The following is a 24,756-nucleotide window of genomic DNA, read 5'->3' as shown; positions in this document are numbered from 1 at the left end:
GTAGAATTTTGTTTGAAAAATGTTAATCATGCATTTAAAAAATGTTAAATGTATATAGAAAAGGTGGTTCCGATGTATACAAAAAATGAACAATATGTATGGAGAAAAGTAGACGTAAAAAATATAAGTTTTTGAAAATGTTAGTCACATATTTGGAAAATGTTAAATGTTATATAAAAAATTCTCCTGGTGTATGCAAACATTTTAGAATGTGTATGAAAGTAAAAAAAATGTATTTTAAAAATTTATCATGAATTTGAAAATTTTAACGTGTATATAAAATTGTTTCTAATGCATACAAAAAATGTAGATTGTTTATGGAAAAAGTAGAAATGAAAAACTATATGTTATAAAAAATATTAATCATCAATTTGGAATATATTACACGTGTTTATATAAAATGTTCCTGATGTATAAAAAAAGCACAATGTTTCTGAAAAAGTAGGTATGTAAATATTTATTTTCATGATTTTAATCTTCTAATTTTAAAATATTAAATATGTGTATAAATATGTTCCTAGTATAAAGAAAAAAGTTATAATGTGCATGAAAAAATTAGGCACTCAAAAATATAAGTTGTGACAAATATTAATCACATATTTGAAAGATGTTAAACGTGTATATAAAAACGGTTTCTGGTGTATAAGAATAATATACAAAGAAAACCTACAAAAACCTAAAGGGAAACAAAAACGAAAAGAAAAAATCATTCAAACCAGACAAAGAAAAAGAAATACATAAAAAACCGATGAAAACTTAGAAGGAAACAAGAAATGGTTGAAAAACAAAACTTTGTACCTCTCACCTCTACAAATATTTTGCAATACATGGGGCATGAAAATCCTTCAGCGAAACAAACTACCGTCTCGTGTTGATCGAGATATAGGGAGTAACTAGGGGGTACCTTTGCGGAAGCCCTTCAAAGATCAGTTTTGGTGCGCTGAGAGAGTGGCGTGCTCTCAGTTGCCGTCATGTTTTGCGTGTTGGGCGCTCCCTCGTGATATTGTTTTTTGTATTTTTTATACGCGTTCTCGGTGTTTAGATGGTTTTTGGGTTGGGTTACGGATTTTTGGGTTATTGCTAGATTTTGAGTATATATTTTATTTAAACATTGCACGAAAAAAATCATTTTTTTTCATAGAGGCACAAAATTTCTTCTCGTGGTAGCATAGATTTGTTTCCGGGAGAGGCACAACTGCGCCTCTTGAAAAGGATTTTTCTTTTTTGCTTCCACGAGGGTCACATGTGTTGCTTCTTATGATGGCACATATTTGCACAACTATGCCTCTCAGAAAAGGAAAAAAATGCGTTATTTTTGCTTCCATGATAGGACAGATTTACTTCTCATGGAGACACAAATTACATCCCGAGAAAAAGAGTGTTTTTTCTTCCATGAGAATCGCAGGTTTGCTTGTTGTGGAGGCACAAGTTTACTTCCGCGGGAGACATGGTTGTGGCTTTTGGAAAAGGGAAAACATATTTTTTTTTCCTTTTAGGAGAGGCACGGGTTTGCTTCTCGTGTAGGCACAAATTTTTCTTTCATGAGAAGCACAGTCGTGCCTCTCGAAAGGGGAAAATGTGGATAAAAACGTATTTTTGGCTACAATTTTTTCTATTGTTTTTTTTTTTGTAAAAAAGAAAGTTTGTCGAAACCTATTAACATGTGGTCTGGTTTTGAATTTGTGAAGCGTGGAGCCGGAGTACTTCAAATAGGCCCTAACAATCCAACGATGAGAACGATTCAGGATTCACACGGTTTATTGGTTTTTTTTTTGAGGAATCTCGCCACTTTATTGATTATCGGTGATGTTCATGGGTACAATACGTTGGTCATAAGGGTTGACCAACCATAAATGTCTATCAGACTAAAGATTACAAGCTAATTTGGCAAGATAGTGAGTCTCGAAATTAAAGTTTCTATGCTCATGAACAAAAGAAACAAAAGTGAACATATTTCTACGCCCCAAAATCTCCTAGATGATCGCAGAGTGCGGTCCTCCTGTTCCTTGGTTGATGTCATTGACCACACCTTGGCAATCCGATGCTATTATCATATGTGACACTTGCAGATCACTAGCAAGTGCCAGAGCCTTCCTACATGCATAAGTTTCCAAGATCGTCGGATCAAAAACTCCATTATAAACCACCGCCGATGATCCTAGATATAGACCCGTGTGGTCTCGGCAAACTGTGGCAACAGCCCTGCCACGGCTGCGCCTTGCCACCGCTTCGTCGACGTTGAACTTCACCAACCCGGGTGGTGAGGCTATCCATCTTCGTTCAGCTTCCCTCCTAGGTGTAGCAGAAACCCGAGGGGTTGTTTTTTCCCTTACTTGTTCCAGCTCGCGAAGGTAGGACTCCACAAAAGAATGGGTCTGCATGGGTGATTGAAATATTCCTTCGTGTATCGCCTGCCTCCATACTGCCCATAATGTTACGACCATCTTTGTGAAAAGCAATAGACGCACGGTTTATTGGTACCATTAACTAGTGATTTCGCGAGATATAGCTGTCGCGGGCTTCAGTCGGCCGGGAAAAAGCCCATGTGATCCTGAGCCCACACATGCGAGAGCAAGAGGCCCATTTAAGCTTAAACCCCCCGTAGGTCTCCGTCCCGACGAATTCCCCATTCCCCATCTCCCTGCCTCTCCATGGCCGCCGCCGCCGCCGCCTCCATGGCCCGCAGGCTGCTCTCCCCCACCACCACCTCCTACTCGACCGCCGCCCGCCTCCTCATCTCCCGCCGCCTCGCCTCCGCCCCGATCATCCCGCGCGCCCCGGCGGCGGCGATGGAGCTGCTGCGCCCGGCGGCCGTCGCGTCCTCCTCGTCGTCCCTCCTCCTGCGCAGCGTCGGGGGCGCCAGGGGCATGGCGCGGCGTCCCGGGGGCGGCGACGGGTACTCCCCCGCGCGGGGCGGGGGCGGAGGCGGCGGGGACCGCGCGCCGACGGAGATGGCGCCGCTGTTCCCCGGGTGCGACTACGAGCACTGGCTGATCGTCATGGACAAGCCCGGCGGCGAGGGCGCCTCCAAGCACCAGATGGTCGACTGCTACGTCCACACCCTCGCCAAGGTCCTCGGCAGGTATGTACCCGTCCATCCGGCCTCCATCCCGTCGCGAGAGCGGCTCAGCCTGTCTCGCTCGCTGCTCGGAAATGAGTGGCAAAGACTGCAAATTTGAGTCTTGTTTGGGCTCGAAGGCTAGCTCAGTGTTACTCTATGTCAAGTAGTATTGTTCATGTAAGCCTGACGGTCTGATGTTGTTCTGTCTCCGAATGCTGTGGCAGCGAGGAGGAGGCCAAGAGGAAGATTTACAACGTCTCGTGCGAGCGCTACTTCGGGTTCGGGTGCGAGATCGACGAGGAGACATCCAACAAGCTCGAAGGTTTTCGTGTTATCCACATCTAAAATTACCAGAGCAGACAAACTTGTCGGTCTGCTTCTCCTTTCGGTAGATGGGAGCATGTCTAAATACGTCTGTTGGTTGTGCTGCAGGGATTCCTGGTGTTCTCTTTGTGCTCCCTGATTCCTATGTTGACCCAGAGCACAAGGACTATGGAGGTAATTCTGGACATATTATACATATCCTGCAACCTTTTTAGATTTGTGGGAGGGAGCTAGACTATTGGGTTCTTTGTGGGATTACGACTGCTCAAATCGACAGCAGTATATCTATTGTTTTGTGACAACCACAGAGACATATATTGTCCAGTAGCATTTAAATGTGTCCGATGCAGCCTTCTGGGTAATATCTTTGATTCGATTGCTGATAAACTTTTAGATGGTTGTGTATGTGGGTACAAAAAATGATCATGGAACGTCCTCCCTCTGTAATTGCAATCCTTGGTGCTCTGATCTGTCTCTGCTTAGCAATGAATCCTAACACACACTATCACGTGCTGTAGGCAGTATGTATAATACATCATTAAATATTAATGCTCCATATAAAGTGGTAGGAGCAAAGTGTATAATTGTGTATTTATGAGTATATTGTCAACTTCCAACATTTGCTCTGTTGTCCATGTGGTTAAAGCAATGAAGTCATGTAAGTATGTAACAAGTACCTGCATATTCTCTGAAGGTTAATTATGCCCCATGTATTGCAAAATATTTGTAGAGGTGTGAGGTACAATAAATTATCACGAAACATACTCCCTCTTTAGTTATAACTTTACAACCATTGCTGCTCTAATCTATCTAGGGTGGGCAGTGATACCTAACACACACAATCAAGTGCTATGAGCATTGTTTGTATATACTCCCTCCGTAAAGAAATGCAAGAGCGGATCACTACTTTAGTGATCTAAACACTCTTGTATTTCTTTACAGAGGGAGTATATAACAGTAACAGTGCACGGTATCAAGTGCTATGAGAATTTGTATGTAACTGCCGAAATTTGCTATACAGTCCATGTGGCTGAAGCAATGAGGTGCAGTGTGTGATTCTTGCTCTGAGTGCTAATGGGATCCTAACAAGTCCGTGTATATTCTCTAATGGTATTTGTACTGATAGAACATGGCTAAGTATCTGTAGAGGTAAGAGAGGTGCCTCTAGTATTGATTATATCTAAGAGAAATGCTCTGCCTTGCTAATTTTACCATGAAATTTGGGGTAATCACCTAGTTTTGGTCAAAGCAAGTGATTTTCCTGAGCTATGCCTTAGTTTGCAGGCTACTCCCTCTGGTCACAAATATAAGATGCTGTATTTTTTTTTTTTTGTGAATCGGATGCATATATAGATGTTTTATTGTGTTTGCTCACTCATTTTAGTCCGTATGTAGTCCATATTGAAATATCCAAAACATCTTATATTTGTGAATTGAGGGAGAAGCACACTATTAATTTGTTCCTTCGCCTTGATGTAGTGTGCAAGTTTCTGTTTATGAAACGTTGACACAAAAGAGATGCTTCATTCACTATGTCTTGCTTACATTACATGTTTGGTTGTGATAATCTTATTCTGACGCTTGGTTGTGATGTGCAGCCGAGCTGTTTGTGAATGGGGAGATTGTGCAGAGACCACCCGAGAGGCAGAGGAGGGTGGAGCCCGTGCCGCAGAGAGCGTCGGACAGGCCGCGGTACAACGACAGGACCCGGTACGCGCGGCGGAGGGAGAACCAGCAGCAGCAGCAGCCGCAGCGATGATCCATCACACGACCGAGGCCGAGGCCAGAGCTGGAGGCAACCTGCTGTGCCTGTTTCAGCCCCTCGACATAGCGAGCAGTTGTTATTGCTTGGTTTTTAGTAACCCGTTTCGTGTTGCCACTCTGTTATCTGTATGTATTTGACCACTTGGAACTTGAAACTGTGAATCTTGATAGCATAAAAGAATTTTAGAGCCGCGGGTCGTGTGCTTCTGCTAGCTTGTCGTGCGGAGACTTGAACAGCATAGATGATTCAAGCTGAGATTTTGATTGAGGGTTGAATGTTCACAAGGAATGTGACTACAAGCACTAAAAATTTCAGGTCCAAACTCGAAACGCACATTGAGAAATAAAAATGACAGATCTAGATATGGATAGTGTCAATGTTGAACCAATCAACTCGTCGTACCTGAGTGCTCACAGGTGTATTTTTTTACATTAAAATCTCGGAACGATTTTATGCTATCAAAGTGTTTTTGTCTTTTTACACTATTCATGTTAGATTTTACATTTTTGTTTCTCAATCTGTGTTTTGATTTTGGACCTGAAATTTTTATGGGTTGTAGTCACATTTCTTGTGGACATTCATATTTTTTTTTGGGAATTTTTTAAACATTTAAAAAATAGACAAACCAAACACAACCTTTGATGGACTGGCTTAGGGCTGGAATTCGAGCCGAGTCGAGCCAGCTAGAGCTCGTTTCGTTAACGAGCTAGCTCGACTCGACTCGTTACTATAACGAGCTCAACCCCAAGATTGGCTCGACTCGTATAACTCGTGAGCCGAGCTCGCTTAGCTTGTTAAACTCATTTAAGATATAAACATAAAGCCCTCAAATATGATAAAAAATGATTATGTATATAATAAACATATATATCACTAAACAATTGTAATTTTTTTGTAACGCAAGTCTCCTAGGAGGCTAGGCCTTGAACTGCTCGACTTGGGTTGTGCGGCTGGGATGTATTGGGAGTGATTGATTTATTGTATCGAGCCTAACGAGTTACACGAGTACTCGTGAGATTGACTCGTTTAACTTGGTCTATAAACAATGATCTTAAACTAAAGCTTGGCTCGACTCGTTATTCTTCGAGTTCGAGTCGATTCGAGCCGAGTCACGAGCCCTTGACTGGCTGCAGAGACCACTGGGTTGGACCGCATGTGACTATAAACACATAGATGCAACACCAAATACACAGACCAGCAAAGCAACCACACCCCCACAACTGTACGACCACCATCCAAAGTTGCACACCAACGGCTTCGTCCTTCCACCACAACTGTAGAATTAGCAACCACACACGGTTTTTGTGTTTGGGCAATGGCGGCGACATCTTCCAGAACACTGGATTTAGCCAGAGACGGGAAAAGAGTAAGAACGAGATTGATCCGGAGAGGGCCCTCGATGAAGAACATGAAGCTGAAGGAGGCGGAACTCGATGGCGTGTTCGCTAGGGCACAAGAGATCTGCGAATTGGAGAAGAAGACCAGGTGGCAAAGGTCAATACCCGAAAGCCTTTCAGTGTTTATGCGTTCAGAGACACAATGGAATTTGCTTGGCGGCTGGCTTATGACCTTGAGATTCTGCCATGTGATTGGAATAGGGTGATGCATCAGGGACCACGGATATTCAGGGGTCTCATGGTGGTGACCGAGGAGTACCATGGGAAGGGAAGGCCAGCTGCAATTACTGAAAAAGATTTTCACCCCGCTTTATTATATATATATATAAAGCAACCAACGAAGCCACAAAGTTCAACATAGCTCACACCACAAACACACGCACACACACACGCCACACAAGCCGTAGCACAACACACGGACACAAAGGTTCTGCTGGAGGCACAACTCAACAATCCCAAAGAAAACAAGTGGTGGCAAAGCATGCAAGGATCAAATCCGGCTCTGGGGGTGGAGGAAGCGGCGGCGCCAAGCGAAGGGTCATCGCACGCAGATCTATAATTATGGTGGTGATAGCGTCTCGGTCCTGGGGCGCGGCTAAGCAGCCGCCAGCTGCATGTAACCACACATTTTCGACACAGCGTTAGTAGCACGTCAAAAGAGGAACACGCCGGATCACAAGCTTATTCCAGACCGTCCACAGCGTCCAGGCAAGAACCCCAATAGTCAGCCACTTAGTGTGGCAGACAACTGGAGGTGAAGCCTGGAGTTCGCTCACTCGGACCTCTAGCCAATCTCTCCCGGGAGACATATGAATGACATCGAGTTTTGCCCAGCAATCAACCCAATCCGATCAATCGAAAAACGCAGTCCATAATCCATCGAAGTTTTGTTCAAATCATAGTTGACCAAAGCTTGACGACAGGCGCGGCCCATAGTGCTCGGGCCAAATCAAGCTTTTAGTAAACTCGTTCTACAAAACCTCAACCAATTCGGGGCTAAACCTATGGGAGCGCCACCAGGCATATTCCTCACTTAGCTTTCTAATTTTTCATAAAGTATGCTCAATACCTAGCGCTCACACTTCGTCTCCATCCCGGTCCTGACCCGATCGTCTGGTTGGCAACAGAAAAAGATAATAGTCAATGTAAGAAGTACTACTGGAATGATTACTCCCTAGACTGTCCAGCTTTTCTCTAAAATCGGCAGTTTCGAGGCTGAGTTCATCGATGAAGACTCGCCTGCTTGACCCAGTTCCAGGCTGAATTTATTTATCATGCCGAGTGCACGAAGATCAGTCCGACCGATTCAGCTCCAGGACGAGCTTATTTACTGTGCCAAGCGCATGAAGATCCATCTGATTGACTCAACTTCAGACGAAAAGATATTTACCATGTCGGCTGCATGGAGGTTCACCAAGAGACTTAAACCCTCCGCTAGACTTATCTAGTCTGGCAGAGGCTCAGACACTACACCCAGCGGGTGCACTCAGTGTGCCCCCACTGAAAAAGAACTCAAAAGAAACATTCTGCTCGGGCAAATCCAGCAACAAAATTCAAGTACAACAAACCCTACAGACTCCAACTGACTACCAACAATCAGCCAGAGTCTCGGGGGCTACACCCTATGGGTGAACAAAATTCCGAGTAATCAGTTACTCGGTGCAGGACCAGCTCGAGATCACTCAAAACATTACTATAAGGTGAGTTTAACGCTCCTCCACGGACCCATTTTGATCCTTCTCCTAGGACTCAAAGTGTGAAAGTCATAAGTTTGAATCTAGAGCCGACTCGTATTAACGTTCCTCCGGGATAAGAATGGCATCTCTCCGAGAGAGCAGTCCATGCATCAGTCTTGTTGCCCAGATTTAACGACACTCACATACTCTAATCAAGAGTTAACCTCTTCCGAGAGATGAACGACTGTTACCAAGTTTCTCCTCGTGGCCTGTTACCCTAATCAGTCGGGAAACGTGGTGCCAAAATCTATTGGGATTTTGTTCAAACCTTGGTTGTTTGAGAGCACGATGATGGGTACCGAGTATTTCCGTAATCACTCGGGCCAAATTGTGTCTTTCACAAACTTGTTCTGCAAAATCGCAACCGATTCGGGGGCTAATGTTGGGGATACACATAGCAGGTAGGACCACGAAGGGTCAAAATATCATAAATCATGGGGTCCATACATCAGGTGGGCCCAGATAAATCTCATACATGCATACTACCCACTCGGACATATCGATGTACCGTCCACTCGGATGACATTCAACCACTCGGCGTATGACTCACTCGTACATATGAAGACCAACTGTCACCATGGCGGTTTTGTAGTAGGCTGATATACATGCATTGATGCTCCACCTTGTAATATAAGAGGTGAGGGGATGGCGCACTCGATATAAGCCACCCTTGCCGCGAGACTTGGGGCAGGCCCTCATTCTTGTCCCCTGGCTCTCTCGCCATTAGTCTCAGGACTTAGCTGAGGCATAGAGATTCGTTCTCATCTGTCCCTCTCATACCACTACAAGAAACTTGTTAATCCATGACGGATTTCTCATGACGTTTTCAAAAACTGTCATCGATGGCCTGGTACAGCCCCGCAAGCCCACCGAAGGCCGCTGAAGCCTGCCTAATCTTTACCCATATAAAGACCTAACCCTAGCCCTCCTCCACAGCCCGTTCCTCATTCCCCATTGACCCACACGTCGCCGCCACCCCCACCTCCTTGCCTCCCTGCTCCCACAGCTCGTCGCTGTTCTCCCCTCCTCCCCATCCCACTCCATCTTCTCCCTCCCCTCTACCTCGACCCCAACCGCCAAGCGACTACACATCACCGCCGCCCGCACCCACCGGCCACCTTGCTCACGGGCTCAGTCCTCTCATCTACCCTCCCCTCATGTTCTCTCCTAGATCTGATCGACTAGCCGACAGCCAGATCTACTGCGGTGCTTTCGGTGCCCAAGCCATGGAGCTCATCCACTAGGTCCCCTCATCTCCTCCCCGCGCCTCCCTCTCCCCCTTTCTCTCATTGATTTGATTCGGTTAAATTTCGCAGGCATGATTCGATTTCGTCAAGTTGGTGGTGCTGCTAACCTAACGAGGTGGAGAAGAAGTGAAAGTGCTAATATTCTCCTAGAGGGGGGGGGGGTGAATAGGCAATTTTTATGGAAGTCTTCAAAACAGGGATGTTTCAAAGAGAAACGATAGAAATGAACCTATAGATATGCAGTGGAAGGTATACTACACTAGACAAGCCATAGTCAAGTAAGCAATGTAATGAAAGCACGAACACTATGAGCAGCTAGGTAATATGGATCAGGAAGGAAGATAGTATGAAGCCAAACAGACAATTGTCTTCACTAGGTGCAGTCAAACAGATAAGGCGAGTAGGCAAAGACTTCATGAAGACAAACTGTAAGTAAAGCAAGAGAGGTAGGATAGAACCAGTTGCTCGGAGAGGACAAGGGATTTGTTCAACCAGTTCCAGTTGCTGTGACAACTTTACGTCTGGTTAGGGAGGCTGAGATTTAACTCAGAAGACCGCGTCTTCACCTTATTCTCCTTGAGCTAAGAACACTTATTCCTCGCCCAATCACTATGATAAGTCTTCAAGGGAGACTTCCAAACCTTCACAGACTTCTTTCACCGGCAATCCACAAGACTCTTGGATGCTCAGAACGTGATGCCTAACCGGCTAGAGGATTCACATTCCTCAAGTGTAATAAGTCTTCAGATCACGCGGATAGAAAGATTTCAGTGATGCCTAACACTCTTTGGCTCTGGGTGTTTTGGGCTTTGTCCTCGCAAGGATTCTCTCTCAAGGCTTCTGAGGTGGGTTGCTCTCAAACGACAAAAGCCATGCACTAACTCTGAGCAGCCACCAATTTATGGTGTAGGAGGTGGGCTATTTATAGCTAGAAGGCAACCCGACCTGATATGTCCGAAATGACCCTGGGTCACTAAGGAACTAACACGTGTTCCAACGGTCAGATTTCAAACACACGTGGCAGCTTGACTTGGGCTACAAGTAAAGCTGACTCATCCAGCTCTGGATAAGATTTGCTCTCATTGTCTTTGCTCGAAGACATAGGATTTGGTTGAGCATCACATCAGTCACTCTGACTTTGTTCACTTGGACCCCACTTAACAATACGGTGGTTCATATGACTCAACAAAGAAGAAAAGGAAACTACGAAACAACTATGTCTTCGCACTCCATAGTCTTCACGCGATGTCTTCTCATGTCATAATCTTCAATGTGAATGTCTTCACAGACCACCCTTGTCTTCAATGTCTTCACACATTTTTAGGGGTCATCTCTGGTAGGTAAACCGAATCAATATGGGACTACTACCTGTGTTATCCTGCAATTCTCACAAACACATTAGTCCCTCAACCAAGTTTGTCGTCAATACTCCAAAACCAACTAGGGGTGGCACTAGATGCACTTACAATCTCCCCCTTTTTGGTGATTGATGACAAACTGGTTGAAGTTTTCAATGGGGATAAAAGTATGTGAAAGTTTTAGTGTTGTGAGTATTGTCTTCATACATGAGACGAGGCTCCCCCTGAAGATGTGCATATAAATGATTTGCGTTTGAATGCAAATGCACATGGCAGGTTTTGCTTTGTGGAGGCCATCATCAAAGTGTGAAGACAATGCATTATGCATATAAGAAGTAACAAAGATAATGATATGCATAATGACAAATGGACGTCTGCAGAATGACTTCATGCGGGATTTATCATCGCATCACAGAATAGCAAGTAAAGTAGCAGACGACCATCAAGTTTAAGTGTTACAACTCAGAGAACCAAATGTATCAAAAGCGAGAGTTGTAAGACTTGGCAAAAGTAATGCAGCAAAATAATGCAACCACCCATAAGGACCCGCTTGAAGACTATCAACTCATATGCTTCTCCCCCTTTTGTCAGTAATGACCAAAAAGGTTTGAAGACATAGAGTGTCTACTCGTTCGCAGTAGGAGCAGGGTCGATGTTGGAGTTTGGTGGTGCAGGCGGGCCTGGTGCAGTGTCGATACGCGCTGAAGTGGTTGTTGGTGATGTAGCATCGTCTTCATCATCGATGACTCTGGCATTTACAGTGGCTGCCGAAGAGGAGTACTCAGAATCTTCGAGTGAAGGAGTCCGACGCAAGACAACATTCCTGGGAGGAGTGAAATCAAACTTGAATCACTCTGTGAAGCCATCTTGCTGAAGATCATCTTCAGAACTGAGTAGTGTCAGACTCTTCCACGAACGCCGACAGGTTTCATGAGTGACAAATGCATTCTTTGTGGCGAGATTGCGAATGCGATTAACATCCATCAAGAGACTCTGCATCTGATGCTTCAGCCAGAAATGATGCTTATTGTGTTTCTGATGCAAGGCCACGAGAAGCTCTTGATCATTGAGAACACGAGATCTCTTCCGAGGCCTTTGAGCAATAGTGCTTTCAGTGGCTTCAGTACGGGCACGACAAGGTGCACGAGTATTTCCAGCCAAAGGACAAACACGAATGGCAGCATGAACTCCTTCAACATGTTGAGAGAAACTTTGATGATCGACATTGTGAAGATAAATTGCCTCCTTGGCAGGCTCTGGGTATATGGCTTCGACAAACATATCAACCTCTGGCAAGAATATGAGATGGTTATGTGCAGAGGGCTGATAGTTAAGAGCAGAGTGAAGCTTGATAAGTCACATTACCCATGGAGCATAGAACTTCAGACCAAATATATCTGAGCCAGATGCAGCAAGTTGGCGAATGAAGAAATCCTGAGCATTGAAGCTGATGCCATTGAGAATATAGAAGACCAATGTCTTCATTGAGCCTTCAAGCTTTGCTGCAGAAGAATGTCCTTTGATGGGCCATAGAGTTCGCCTGATAATGTGATAGATGGTGCAAGGCAGATACTCTAGGTCATCAACAAAGAATTCCTTAGGATATTCAACATCTTGTGGCAGAGGCTTCATCATACTCAGCATTTGGCTCATGTTGGGCTCTAGCTTCTGGAATATGCTTTCCAAAGCATTGCGGTGAAGCTAACAACCAGGTTCATATAGTTCACCTGGAGTGGGCAGGCCAGTAAGCTCAATGAGATCAAGATCTTTGGCTTCATGGTGCATGAGGGAGTCCTGGACTAGGGGGTGTCCGGACAGCCGGACTATCATCGTCAGCCGGACTCCAAGACTATGAAGATACAAGATTGAAGACTTCGTCCCGTGTCCGGATGGGACTTTCCTTGGCGTGGAAGGCAAGCTTGGCGATACGGATATGTAGACCTCCTACCATTGTAACCGACTTTGTGTAACCCTATCCCTCTCCGGTGCCTATGTAAACCGGAGGGCTTTAGTCCGTAGGACGAACAACCATTACAACAATCATACCATAGGCTAGCTTCTAGGGTTTAGCCTCCTTGATCTCGTGGTAGATCCACTCTTGTAACACACATCTTCAATATTAATCAAGCAGGATGTAGGGTTTTACCTCCATCAAGAGGGCCCGAACCTGGGTAAAACATCGTGTCCCTCGTCTCCTGTTACCATCCACCTAGACGCACAGTTCGGGACCCCCTACCCGAGATCCGCCGGTTTTGACACCGACATTGGTGCTTCCATTGAGAGTTCCTCTGTGTCGTCACTGATAGGCTTGATGGCTTCTTCAATCAACAACCACGCCGTCCAGGGTGAGACTTTTCTCCCCAGACAGATCTTCGTGTTCGGCAGCTTCGCACTGCGGGCCAATTCGCTTGGCCATCTGGAGCAGATCGAAAGCTACACCCCTGGCCATCAGGTCAGGTTTGGAAGCCTAAACTTCACAGCTAACATCCGCGGGGACTTGATCTTCGATGGAGTTGAGCCACAGCCGAGCGTGCCGCACTGTCACGATGGGCATAATCTAGCTCTGCCGTTGGACAGTACCCTGGAGGCCGCACACAAGTCCGCTCTGACCCATAGTTCCGAGCCGACCGCACAGATCGAGGACAGGTGGCTGGACACCGCCTCGGGAGCTGCAACTTCCACGGCGATGGAGCCGAATACGGACCTTGTCCCTTGCAAAGCTCGTGACTCCGAGGCGCCGGACCCCTTGCCGGACTCCGAACCTCCTGCGCCCCTACCAATCGAATCCGATTGGGCGCCGATCATGGAATTCACCGCTGCGGACATCTTTCAGCACTCACCGTTTGGCGACATCCTGAATTCGCTAAAGTGTCTCTCGTTATCAGGAGAACCCTGACCGGACTGCGGACATGATGGCCGGGATGCGGACGACGAAGAAATTCAAAGCCCACCCACCACCCACTTTGTAGCCACTGTCGATGATCTAACCGACATGCTAGACTATGACTCCGAAGACATCGACAGTATGGACAACGATGCCGGAGACGATCAAGAACCAGCGCCTACAGGGCACTGGAAAGCCACCTCAATTCATGATATATACATGATGGACACCCCAAAAGGGAGCGATAACGAGGAACAACGGGACGCGGCGAAGGATAATTCCCCCGAAAAACAACCAAAACGGCGACGCAAGCGCCGCCCCAAGTCCCGCCTCGATAACAACAGCACTCATAGTGACCCAGCCATAGCGCAGGGCAAACCAGTGGGCGACGAACATGCAACCAAGCAGCCATCCGAACAGGATGAATCGGATAATCAACTCACCCTCGGCGAAGACAACAGTCCGGACGATCTCACACCGGACACACCACCGGAGCATAAGAACCTCCAAAAAAGGCTTGTCGCCACTGCAAGAAAGTTGAAGAAGGAGAAGCGGAAGCTCAAAACAGCGGAAGACATACTCAGAATGAGGTGGAGCAAAGTACTCAAGACCGCGGACAAATATGGCAATAGCCAACAAACAAAGAGCTACCTAAAGCGCAAGCTGCTACCCGAATTCGACGAGGAGGCCGTAGAGCCCCCACAATTAAAAAGCAAAGAGGCCGCCTGGCCGGATAGACGACCAGAAGGCAGGCCAGGAGCGGCAAGCGGCGCCGCATACAAGCCAACACATGACACACATAAATATCTTCGCAAAACGGATGGCCCAGTCAGGTCCATTTATGGGCCGAAGAAGAGGGCCCCAGGAAGTAACATAACACGCCGAGTGTTCGAAGATAACGGTACACCCAAATACAGGGGCGCCGCACACCCACTATGTTTCACCGATGAGGTGCTAGATCACGAATTTCCAGCAGGGTTCAAACCCGTAAACATAGAGGCATATGATGGAACAACAAACCCCGGAGTCTGGATTGAGGATTACATCCTGCATATACACATGGCTAGAGGAGATGGTCTCCACGCCATAAAATATCTACCCCTTAAGCTCAAAGGGCCAGCCAGGCATTGGCTCAAAAGCCTCCCAGAAAATACCATTGCAAGCTGGGAAGAGCTCGAGGACGCGTTTAGAGCAAACTTTCAGGGGACTTATGTCCGCCCTCCGGATGCAGACGATTTAAGTCACATAACCCAACAGCTCGGAGAATCAGCGCGCAAATTCTGGAACAGGTTCCTCACCAAAAAGAACCAAATAGTCGCTGTCCGGACGCCGAAGCCTTAGCAACTTTTAAACATAATGTCCGAGACGAATGGCTCGCCAGACACCTCGGCCAAGAGAAGCCGAGGACAATGGCCACGCTAACAAGCCTCATGACCCGCTTTTGCATGGGGGAAGATAGCTGGCTAGCAAGATGCAGCACCAGCGACCCGAGTACATCCGAGATCAGAGATGGAAACGGAAAACCACGGCGCAGAAAGGACCAGCGCTGAAATAAAGAAAAGAGCCCAAAGAGCACGACGGTTAACGCCGGATTCAAAAGCTCGCGGCCGAACAACAAAACACTTCCCCTCAAGGACAACAGCGATGAGCTATCCAACCTGAACAAAATTTTGGATCGGATATGTCAAATCCACAGTACACCCGGGAAGCCTGCAAACCACACCCACCGAGATTGTTGGGTCTTCAAACAGTCCGGCCAACTCAACACCGAACACAAGGGGCTCGACGCGCCAAGCGAGGATGATGATAAACCCCACCAGCAGAGCACCGGAAAACAGAAGACTTTCCCATAAGAAGTCAAAACAGTAAACTCACTTCATGTGATAACACGAAACAACAATGCGGCACCCGCCAAAGTAGGTGTCGCATGGTCCACCCCAGCGGAACCCCGAGATTGGATGTCAAAACCAATTATTTTCGACCACCTGGACTATTCCAGGAGCATTCGAAACGCAGGATGGACTGCTCTGATATTAGATCCTATAATCGACGGACTACAATTTACACAGGTCCTAATGGATGGCGGCAGCGACTTAAACCTGCTATATCCGGACACAATCCGCAAGTTGGGGGTAGACCGTACTAAAATTCGACATAGCCACACTTCCTTTAAAGGAGTGGCGCCAGGCCCTCCCGCCAAGTGCACGAGCTCCTTACTACTAGAAGTTATGTTCGGGTCACCCGACAACTTCCGACGCGAAAAGCTAATTTTTCATGTCGCCCCATTCAAAAGTTGCCATCAAGCACTATTGGGACGTGAAGCTTTTGTCCGCTTTAATGCAATACCACACTACGCGTCTCTTGCACTTAAAATGCCCGGTCCACGCGGCATCATCTCATTAAAAGGTCGTTCAAGACCCCGGACACGGCTAGAACGAGTCCGGCATAAATAAACTAGGGGCTCCCTAGCCAGACACCCCTTTACAAGGGGCTGTGCGTATGAGCAACAAGGAGCCAATAAAGGCTCGATTTTATTCATTTATTCATGCTCTGTTTCAAATACATTTTCGACACGATTTCTTTTTAAACCAAGTTCCTATCTTTTACAGATGAACAGCGTGTTACACCCGTCCAGGATACCGCACAACGGAGACACAGGCGCAGACGTGCAGTAGGGACCCGTTGCAAGGATTCTTTTCAGATTAAGACCCTGCGTAAACCTTTTTTACTATCTCTTGTTGCTATACATCCCCTGATTTCTCATCATAACCAGTGAGGAGGCTGACGTTTTGGCATCGGCCGCGTCAGAGGATCTTGCGCGTACCTGGACACTAGGGGCTTAGGGCATTGATGTGCCCGTCATCATAAAGACCGAACACCTCAGGGAGTGTTCGGCGTCTCGAGTTAGGCCTTATATGCATCAGCTTCGAATCATGTCTTTGGTCAAATGTTGGGTTTACCCGGCTCCTGTGTTTTGCTGCCTTACGTTCCGCATCGTCGGCTAACGCGGCACCAAGAGAACTACTGCGATTGTGCCCCGGTTCGGCCGGGTGAGCGCCTCAGTAGAGAAAGCCGAAAACTGACTGTCATGATGTAGCGAGAGACTGGTCAACCACTCGATCGACCTCAGGAATGTTTAGAATTCCTCCGCTTTGGCGAAGGACCGCTTCCCGGTTAGGCACACACGCGCCCCAAATTCGGAGAGCGCGGTGCCCCTAGGGGCTATATCATAGCCCCACCTTCGAACTCCTATGGCTAAGTGAAAGTGATAAAGCATTATAGTCCGGTTGCCTTGTTTGCTACGCTATCACCTCCTTAATAGGACCAAGACGTTGGATTAAGTGTGAAAACGCGCTATTTCGCAAACACCCCCGCACCATGTGCGTGGGGGCTGAAGCCGAAGACTGCCATCTTTCAGGTTATACACAAGTATACATCAACGGCCGCACAGGAGATGTTTCAATACTTGAATGCACAAGTACCAAAAAGCGCTGAAATAGTAAACATCGTTTTACAAACAAAAACGTTCACTTGAACATGACATTTTTTGAGCACTGCGACTCTATTACATGAGCACCACGCAGAACTTCCCCAAAATAGTGCTCAGCGGGTAACCGGCTCTCGTCCGAACCCTGGGTCGCAACAGCGGTGGCATCCATCTCTGTCCAATGTGTCTTCACACGGGCAAGGGCCATCCGTGCACCTTCTATGCAAGCCGACCGCTTCATTGCCTTGATATGCGACACCGCCCCAATGAATTGCTGCAATAAGCCAAAATAACTCTTCGGTCTGGGTCTATCCGGCCAGACATGAGCCACGATATCCATCATGGCAAGTCCGGACAACCTATTCAGTTCTGCCCACTCGGCCAGCCGATCGGTCAGCGGAAGTGAACGCTCCGGACTATGGAATTGAGACCAAAACAGCTCTTCCGTCTTGTGATCCTTCTGACTTCGGAAGTGCACAACGGCATCTGCCGTACTCGCCGCTAAGTCCATATAAGGATCCTCCAGACCCCACAGCTGGCCAAGCTGAGCATACTTTGGATCTGTAAACCTTCGGCGCAGCAGAAATGGCTTGCCGGCCACAATGTCTCCGGACTAGCGCAGCTCCTCCTTTATAGCCCGCATTGCAGTACGGGCATCCTTGGCCTCGGCGGTGGCCTTCCCTAGGTCTTCTTGCTCCGCTAGGCGTTCCTTTTCAAGAACGTCATTGCAGTCGGTAGCATCTTTCAACTTCACGGCCATTTCGGCCATTTCCTCCCTGCTTCGGCAGTGTGCGGCCCTTTCGGCTTTTAGCTCTTCGGCCGCCCTAGAGGCAGCCGCATCACTCCTTCTGGCTTGCTCCTTGGCTTGAGCAACTTCCGCCCGAAGGCTCTCCACAGCAGCGGCACCATCTGCATTGAACACACATGTTGTAAGGAGTGGGCTTTGGCTCCCTTACTAGGTGACCACGGAGAAAAAACCTACCTTGTGACTCGTCAAGTCGTTTATTGACCAGCGCGATGTCCGCATCCGCAACGTCGAGCTGCCGCTTTAGTTCGGCAACTCCATCTGTCCGGCTAGCCACCGAACTGTCCCCCACCTACTTAGGAAAGGTGTAAATCAATACCTAGGATTTTGATCCTCGGCACGCTATTGTTCTCGACACCCTACCGAGTCTCAGGGGCTACTATCTATACAGGGTGCACTTTATGTGTAAAACTGTCAAAGGGTATGTCATTTTTACGTACCTCAAACCCCGCCAGCAAACTCCTGACGGCATCACGCAATCCGCCCTCGGCGGACGAAATTCTTTCAATCACCGTACTCATCAGTGTACGGTGACCTTCTGAGATGGACGCCCTCTCAAGCAGATCCTTCAACTCCCCCGGCCGCACACCAGTTGGTGCTGAATTATTCAGCCCTGCCGGACTCAGGGATACCCTCCGTGATGACACTTCAGGCTCGTCCCCCCTATCCGACGGGGCGGCAGATGGAGGCGTCTCGCTCTCCATCATCTCCGGACGGAGTTCCCCCGAAGACGAGCTCATCTGAGAAGGACGGAGATCCGAACTACAAGGTAAAAACTTAAGTTATCCTCAGAAGCACAAATAGGGATGTCCCTTATTTACAAAACTCCCTTTTTTCCACTTACGGCTCGTTGGAGGGCTGATTCTTTAGGGGAGACTGTGCGGCTGGAGCCTCTCCGGACGCAGGACCCTCTGGTGAAGATCTCTTCCCCCGCTTGGGGGCTTTGGCCTCCGGGTTTTCGGAGGCGGTCCTCTTCTCCCCCTGGAAGGAGGGGTTCTCGATCCCCCCTCCTCAAACGCCTCCTTGGTTGAGGCGGTAGTTCCTCTGTTCTCCCCTTCGCCTTCCTCTGAAGGCGCGCCCTCCAGCATCCTGACCAGCACGGAATCCGGCGCGGTCTCTGGGAGGGGAGCCGGACACCGTATTAGTTTTGCTTGCGCTATCCACTCCTGTTTAGAGGGTAATTGGTCAGAAAGCGAATCATAGAAAGGCAAAAGAAAAAAATGGTATGTCCGGACACGGAGCTACTTACTTGTGTATCCGGGCGATTGCAGCTTAGGCCGGCGTCCTCGGTCAATTCCGGGCATGCCTCTCGTGATCCGAAGAACAGTTTATACATCTCCACGGGTGTCGCACCCATGAAGTGTTGGAGAATTCGTGGTCCCTCCGGATTAAACTCCCACATCCGGAGAGGACGACGTTTGCAGGGCAGGAGACGCCTAATCAGCATGACCTACATCACCACGACTAGATCGATCTCCCTCGCCTGGAGGTCTTGAATCTGGCCCTGCAATAGGGGCACGTCCTTTGATGGCCCCCAGTTGAGCCCTTGGCTGAGCCATGACACCAGCCGCTGCGGAGGGCCCGAGCGGAAGATGGGCGGCGGCTTCTGCCTGCTGCCCCTGGGAGCGGTTATGTAGAACCACTCCTGCTGCCACAAGCCGAGCTCCTCCTGAAAAGAGCCCTCGGGCCATGGAGCGTCGGCGCACTCTGCTTGACGCCCCTCGATCATCTTCGGCTCCATGTCGAAGGTCTTAAGCCATAAGCCGAAGTGAGGGGTAACACGGAGGAAGGCTTCGCAAAAAACAATGAATGAAGAGATATGGAGGATGGACTCTGGAGCCAAGTCGTGGAATTCCAACCCGTAGTAAAACATGAGCCCTCTCACAAAAGGATCCATTGGGAAGCCTAAACCCCGACGGAGGTGGGATACAAACACGACATACTCGTTGGGCTCGGGGGTGGGAATGACTTGCCCTTTGACGGGCAACCTATGCGAAATCTCGTGAGACAGGTACTTGGCCTCTCGCAGCTTTAGCACGTCTTCTTCCGTGACGGAGGAAGGCATCCACCAGCCCTGTAGGTCGGAGCCGGACATTGTTGAAGGTCCGAAGCGCTCGAATCTGGGGCTCTGAGTGTTGGAACTCGGGGCAAGGAGTAGATTCGATTGAGGATTGAAGAAAAGAAACGAGCCTTGGTCCCGTTATAAAGAAGGGGAATACCAAGAGTCGTCCCCGTGACCGTTCGGGACTCGCCTCCGATAGAGGGGGCGGGGCAACGGGCGCGGTTGGGTTACCCACGTCCGTATTGATGGGAATCCCGGAATAAGGGGAACACGATCTCTGCTTCGACAAGACGTGCCAAGGAAATCGCTTCGCTAAACGCGCTGAGGTGGTATAATAAGAAACGATTCAAGTAAAGGCTTGGTAGTGGTGTGACGTCATGCCACAAAATACGTCAGCAGATTGGACTTGTGTACATATTATTCTCTCTACGGTGGAATGTGGAATTTATTTTGCAGAGCCGGACACTATCCTGGTGTTCACAATCTTCTATGGATTATTCGGATGAGGAACCCGCCTTGCAATGCCGAACAATATGCGCGCCGGACTCATCGTCATTGAAGCCTGGTTCAGGGGCTACTGAGGGAGTCCTGGACTAGGGGTTGTCCGGACAGCCGGACTATCATCGTCAGCCGACTCCAAGACTATGAAGATACAAGATTGAAGACTTTGTCCCGTGTCCGGATGGGACTTTCCTTGGCGTGGAAGGCAAGCTTGGCGATACGGATATGTAGATCTCCTACCATTGTAACCGACTTTGTGTAACCCTAGCCCTCTCCGGTGCCTATATAAACCGGGGGGCTTTAGTCCGTAGGACGAACAACCATTACAACAATCATACCATAGGCTAGCTTCTAGGGTTTAGCCTCCTTGATCTCGTGGTAGATCCACTCTTGTAACACACATCTTCAATATTAATCAAGCAGGACGTAGGGTTTTACCTCCATCAAGAGGGCCCGAACCTGGGTAAAACATCGTGTCCCTCGTCTCCTGTTACCATCCGCCTAGACGCACAGTTCGGGACCCCCTACCCGAGATCCGCCGGTTTTGACACCGACAGTGCACATTGCCTGTCATCCACTCAAGGACCCAGGTTTTGATGTCCTTGTTGTAGCCGTGGATGTGAAGTGTAGCATAGAATTGTAAAAGAAGCTCTTCATTCCAATTTTCCTTGTCGGTCACGAACTGGAGAAGGCCAGCATCTGCGAAGAAGTCTAGGGCTTCTTCCAAACAGGTCAGACTAGCAATGGCTTTGCAGTCAAGACGCATATGAGAAAAAATGTGCCCTTGATTGTATAAGACACAGGAATAATAACTGCGGTGCTGATAGCTCCAGAACCGATCAGATGAAATTCTGGGCTTTGAGTACGGGTTCTTGGCTCTATCAAAGAAAGTGTTGTGTTCAATGAAGCCATTTGCCTTGAACGATCCTGGCGCAGATGCAGTACCTGAAAACCTTGGCAGCCTTGGTTTTTGCTTCTGAACCTGAGGTCTGTGCTCCGCATGATAATCAAATTGAGGTCCGGGAGCAGGCGGAGAAACCAGAATGGGCCATCTGACAGTGACAAGCTCGCCTTGATAAAATGCTTGCTCAATGGTGTGTGGCCTTGGAGGCGGTACAGGAGCAGAGGCATTGATAATGGCTTCAGGCTATACATGGGTGACAGGTGCGTCATTGGCTTCAGACACCCACTACAGGTGCCACATTAGCTTCAGCCATGACAACATCATTGGCTTCAGTCGTGTTGTTGGTGGCTGCCTCAGTATTTTCAACCTCCACTTGAGTAGCTGGAGGGTCGGGCATAGACACGTTCTCCTCGAGAACATTTTCTTGATTGGTGGGGGTGTGTGGCAACACGCTGTTCTTCTTCATGGGGTTCTTGATTTTCATCGGCTGATGCAGCCGATATGTCTTCAACAGCTTTGGCTTCAGACTCAGAGACAATCACAGTAGGAGTGGCTTCAGGAAACACTTGTCGTGCTACTGAGTTGGGTTGCACTTCTCCTGCTGGATCCTCGACACAACAACTTGTGGCCTTGGTCCTTTGCGAAGCCTACGGAATGCAGACGTTGCTCTTGGAGTGTGAGTTGGATGGACCACATAGTCATCATCATCAAGCACCGGAGTGGTGCACTACTAGGAAAATGCTTATACATAGAAGTTTACTAGTAGCGTTTATTTGTGTCCCCACGCTACTGGTAATTACCAGTAGCGCTGTGTACAAAGCACGCTACTAGTATGGTTTAGCAGCAGCGTTGGTTTTTTTTGGGCACGTTACTGGTAAATAATTCTCGACCGTGCGCCGCGGACAAACCATAACAATAGCGTGGGTCGTAAACCTACGCTACTGCTAATTGGATAACCGTAGCGCCGGTGAGACACCCTGCGCTACCGCTAGCACAGTACGTCAGTCCCACACCAGACCGCCCCCGATCCATTACCCACCCCACCAACCGTCCCATGACCAGTGCACCCCCACACCGCACCCATCCCCCTCGATACAGATTCCCTCCACCTCCTCTCCTCTCCTCTGCCGCCGGGATCCCGGTTCTTCTCCGATCTGTCGTCCCCGTCTCTCCCTCTCCCCGATCAATGGTGGGATCCTCCGTCGTGTACACGTCCTGCAGGCCGCACGCACGCGCATCCTTCCTTCACCACCCAGCCGACCAGGCCCATCTCGGTGACAAGCCCGGGCTGCTCCCCGACGGCAGCGGTGATGGCAACTCCTCTCGTCTGAAAGGGTGCGGGGAGAGGTGTGTGGGCGCCGAGATGTTTGCGACGCGGCGCGGTGGGCAGCGAAGAAGGGGAAGCCCAAGATGCCGCCGATCGAGCTCACGACGGCGCCGGAGCAGGCACAGTCCATCACCCGCACCATCTTCAATGTCGTCAAGGAGCACGGGCCCCTCACCATCTCCGACGTTTGGGAGCACGTCAAGGTACTGCTACTGCTGCTGCTGAACTTGTGCGAGATTCATCTCCGCATGCAACCTGTTGGACGGAATGTCTTTCTGGCAACTTGGCTAGACGGACAGTGTCTTCTCTGTTCTTGCAACGTCATTTTAGATTCCTTGTCATTTAGAGCGTGCCTTGTGTGTTCATTTTCTTCAGGACGTAGGCCTGAGAGGTTTGACAAGCAAGAGGCAGATGAAGATCATGCTGCGGTGGATGAGGGAGAAGCAGAAGCTCAGGCTCATTTGTGACCATGACGGGCCTCACAAGCAATTCCTCTACACGACATGGTTCACCAACCCCAAGAATGCGCCACAGAGGCCCAAGAGGGAGCTCAACAGGGAGAGCCTAGTGGCGGCGTGGACGAAACGGAGGAAGCGGTGTACGAGGTGGTGCTGCGGCAGGCCGCGAATGGTGGAGGACGTGTAGGGGCCGGAGAGCAAGGCGTGGCACACGGGGCTGGTAGTGATGCAGGTAGTGGACACCGTGAGGATCCCGCTGCTGGCGGTCCGCCACGGCATGCCAGGCGGTAGGGTCGAGCGGTACTCCCTGGTGCTGTCCGACGGCCTGCACACAATGGAGATCAAGCTCATCACGCCCCTAAGGCATCTCGTCAGGGACGGCTGTGTCCGCCGGGCCTCCGTCGTGCGCCTCCTCTGCTACTGCAGCATCTTCGAGTAAGACTATGAGATCCATTAGACCATTATAATATCCCTCACTTTGCTCGCATATATACGAGTCAATTAGTGGTACGTTCATGGCCGATCAGGCATATAAATATATATTCCTTCTCGTCTTCAGCAGAAAATTGGGTACTTAGTTGCATGTATTTGAAATTATAAATGTGCCACTTTAGTGTTACCAGATATGTCCAACTAAGTTGCACACAATTATTTTTGTGTTCTTATTACTCTTGTAAATTATCAAGCTTCAAACTTTATTGAATGTCGACTGGAATTAATTTTCCATTAGTTGTTCAATGATTCTGCTTGTGTACTGTGTTCTACTCCCTCCGTTCCGATTTACTCGTCGTGGTTTTAGATCAAATTTGAACTAAAACCATGACGAGTAAATCGGAACGGAGGGAGTATGTGACAACCTCTACAATTGGAGGAGCACATTTAGTCCTTGTTCCTATCTCCAATGGTGTTGTAGCCGATCATCATGGCGAACCCTTAGTAGAGTTATTCTGCCAAATTAATTATTTTGTCTTTGCAGTGCTCTATGTATCTCTTGTCTGTTGTATGTTGGATCTGTAATTTTCTAAATCCAGTACTTTAGTATCTTCTGGAACCTCTCCTAGGCCCTTAATTTTTCAAGCTGGAAGTTCTAGTTATTGATATTTCACTCCGCAATCTCCCTGTCACTTTGCTGCACACTTACAAATTCTTGATTACTGTTTGGAATTCACTTGTCACCTGTAAATTGTCAAGAAGATTTATGTCTGTTACTAGAGCTATAAACCTGGTTACCTCATAGAACATGCCGAAAGTCAAAGTTATAGACTGCAGAAAAAAGTTTAATGTGCACCTGCTGCTGCTATTTTATTTCTCTTGTTCTTGTGTGTGACAAGATCACTCTAGTAAGTATGATTTCCTGCACATTCTGATTGTTCATCCTTCTCATGTAGGAGTAATAGGTTAACCAAACACACGGCTACAGGGCACCATGCTATAAGTCGT

General features: G+C 48.3%; 2 protein-coding genes across 2 annotated transcripts; both read left to right on the top strand.

The window, feature by feature from the left end:
- The first annotated feature begins 2,605 nt into the window (after positions 1-2,605).
- Positions 2,606-5,361, top strand: LOC123133074 (multiple organellar RNA editing factor 2, chloroplastic). Its single transcript, XM_044552612.1, has 4 exons — positions 2,606-3,082; positions 3,286-3,383; positions 3,494-3,559; positions 4,984-5,361. The coding sequence occupies exons 1-4, from the start codon at positions 2,652-2,654 to the stop codon at positions 5,142-5,144; spliced, it is 756 nt and encodes a 251-aa protein (XP_044408547.1). The 5' UTR covers positions 2,606-2,651; the 3' UTR covers positions 5,145-5,361.
- A 17,341-nt stretch (positions 5,362-22,702) lies between these two features.
- Positions 22,703-23,745, top strand: LOC123133073 (uncharacterized). The gene is made up of 2 exons (XM_044552611.1): positions 22,703-23,061; positions 23,234-23,745. Exons 1-2 carry the CDS (start codon positions 22,942-22,944, stop codon positions 23,501-23,503), a joined length of 390 nt encoding a protein of 129 aa, XP_044408546.1. The 5' UTR covers positions 22,703-22,941; the 3' UTR covers positions 23,504-23,745.
- Positions 23,746-24,756: the final 1,011 nt, after the last annotated feature.

Source organism: Triticum aestivum, chromosome 6B (assembly GCF_018294505.1).
Source record: "Triticum aestivum cultivar Chinese Spring chromosome 6B, IWGSC CS RefSeq v2.1, whole genome shotgun sequence".
Lineage (NCBI taxonomy): Eukaryota > Viridiplantae > Streptophyta > Magnoliopsida > Poales > Poaceae > Triticum > Triticum aestivum.
This window is presented reverse-complemented; position numbering and strand designations above follow the sequence as displayed.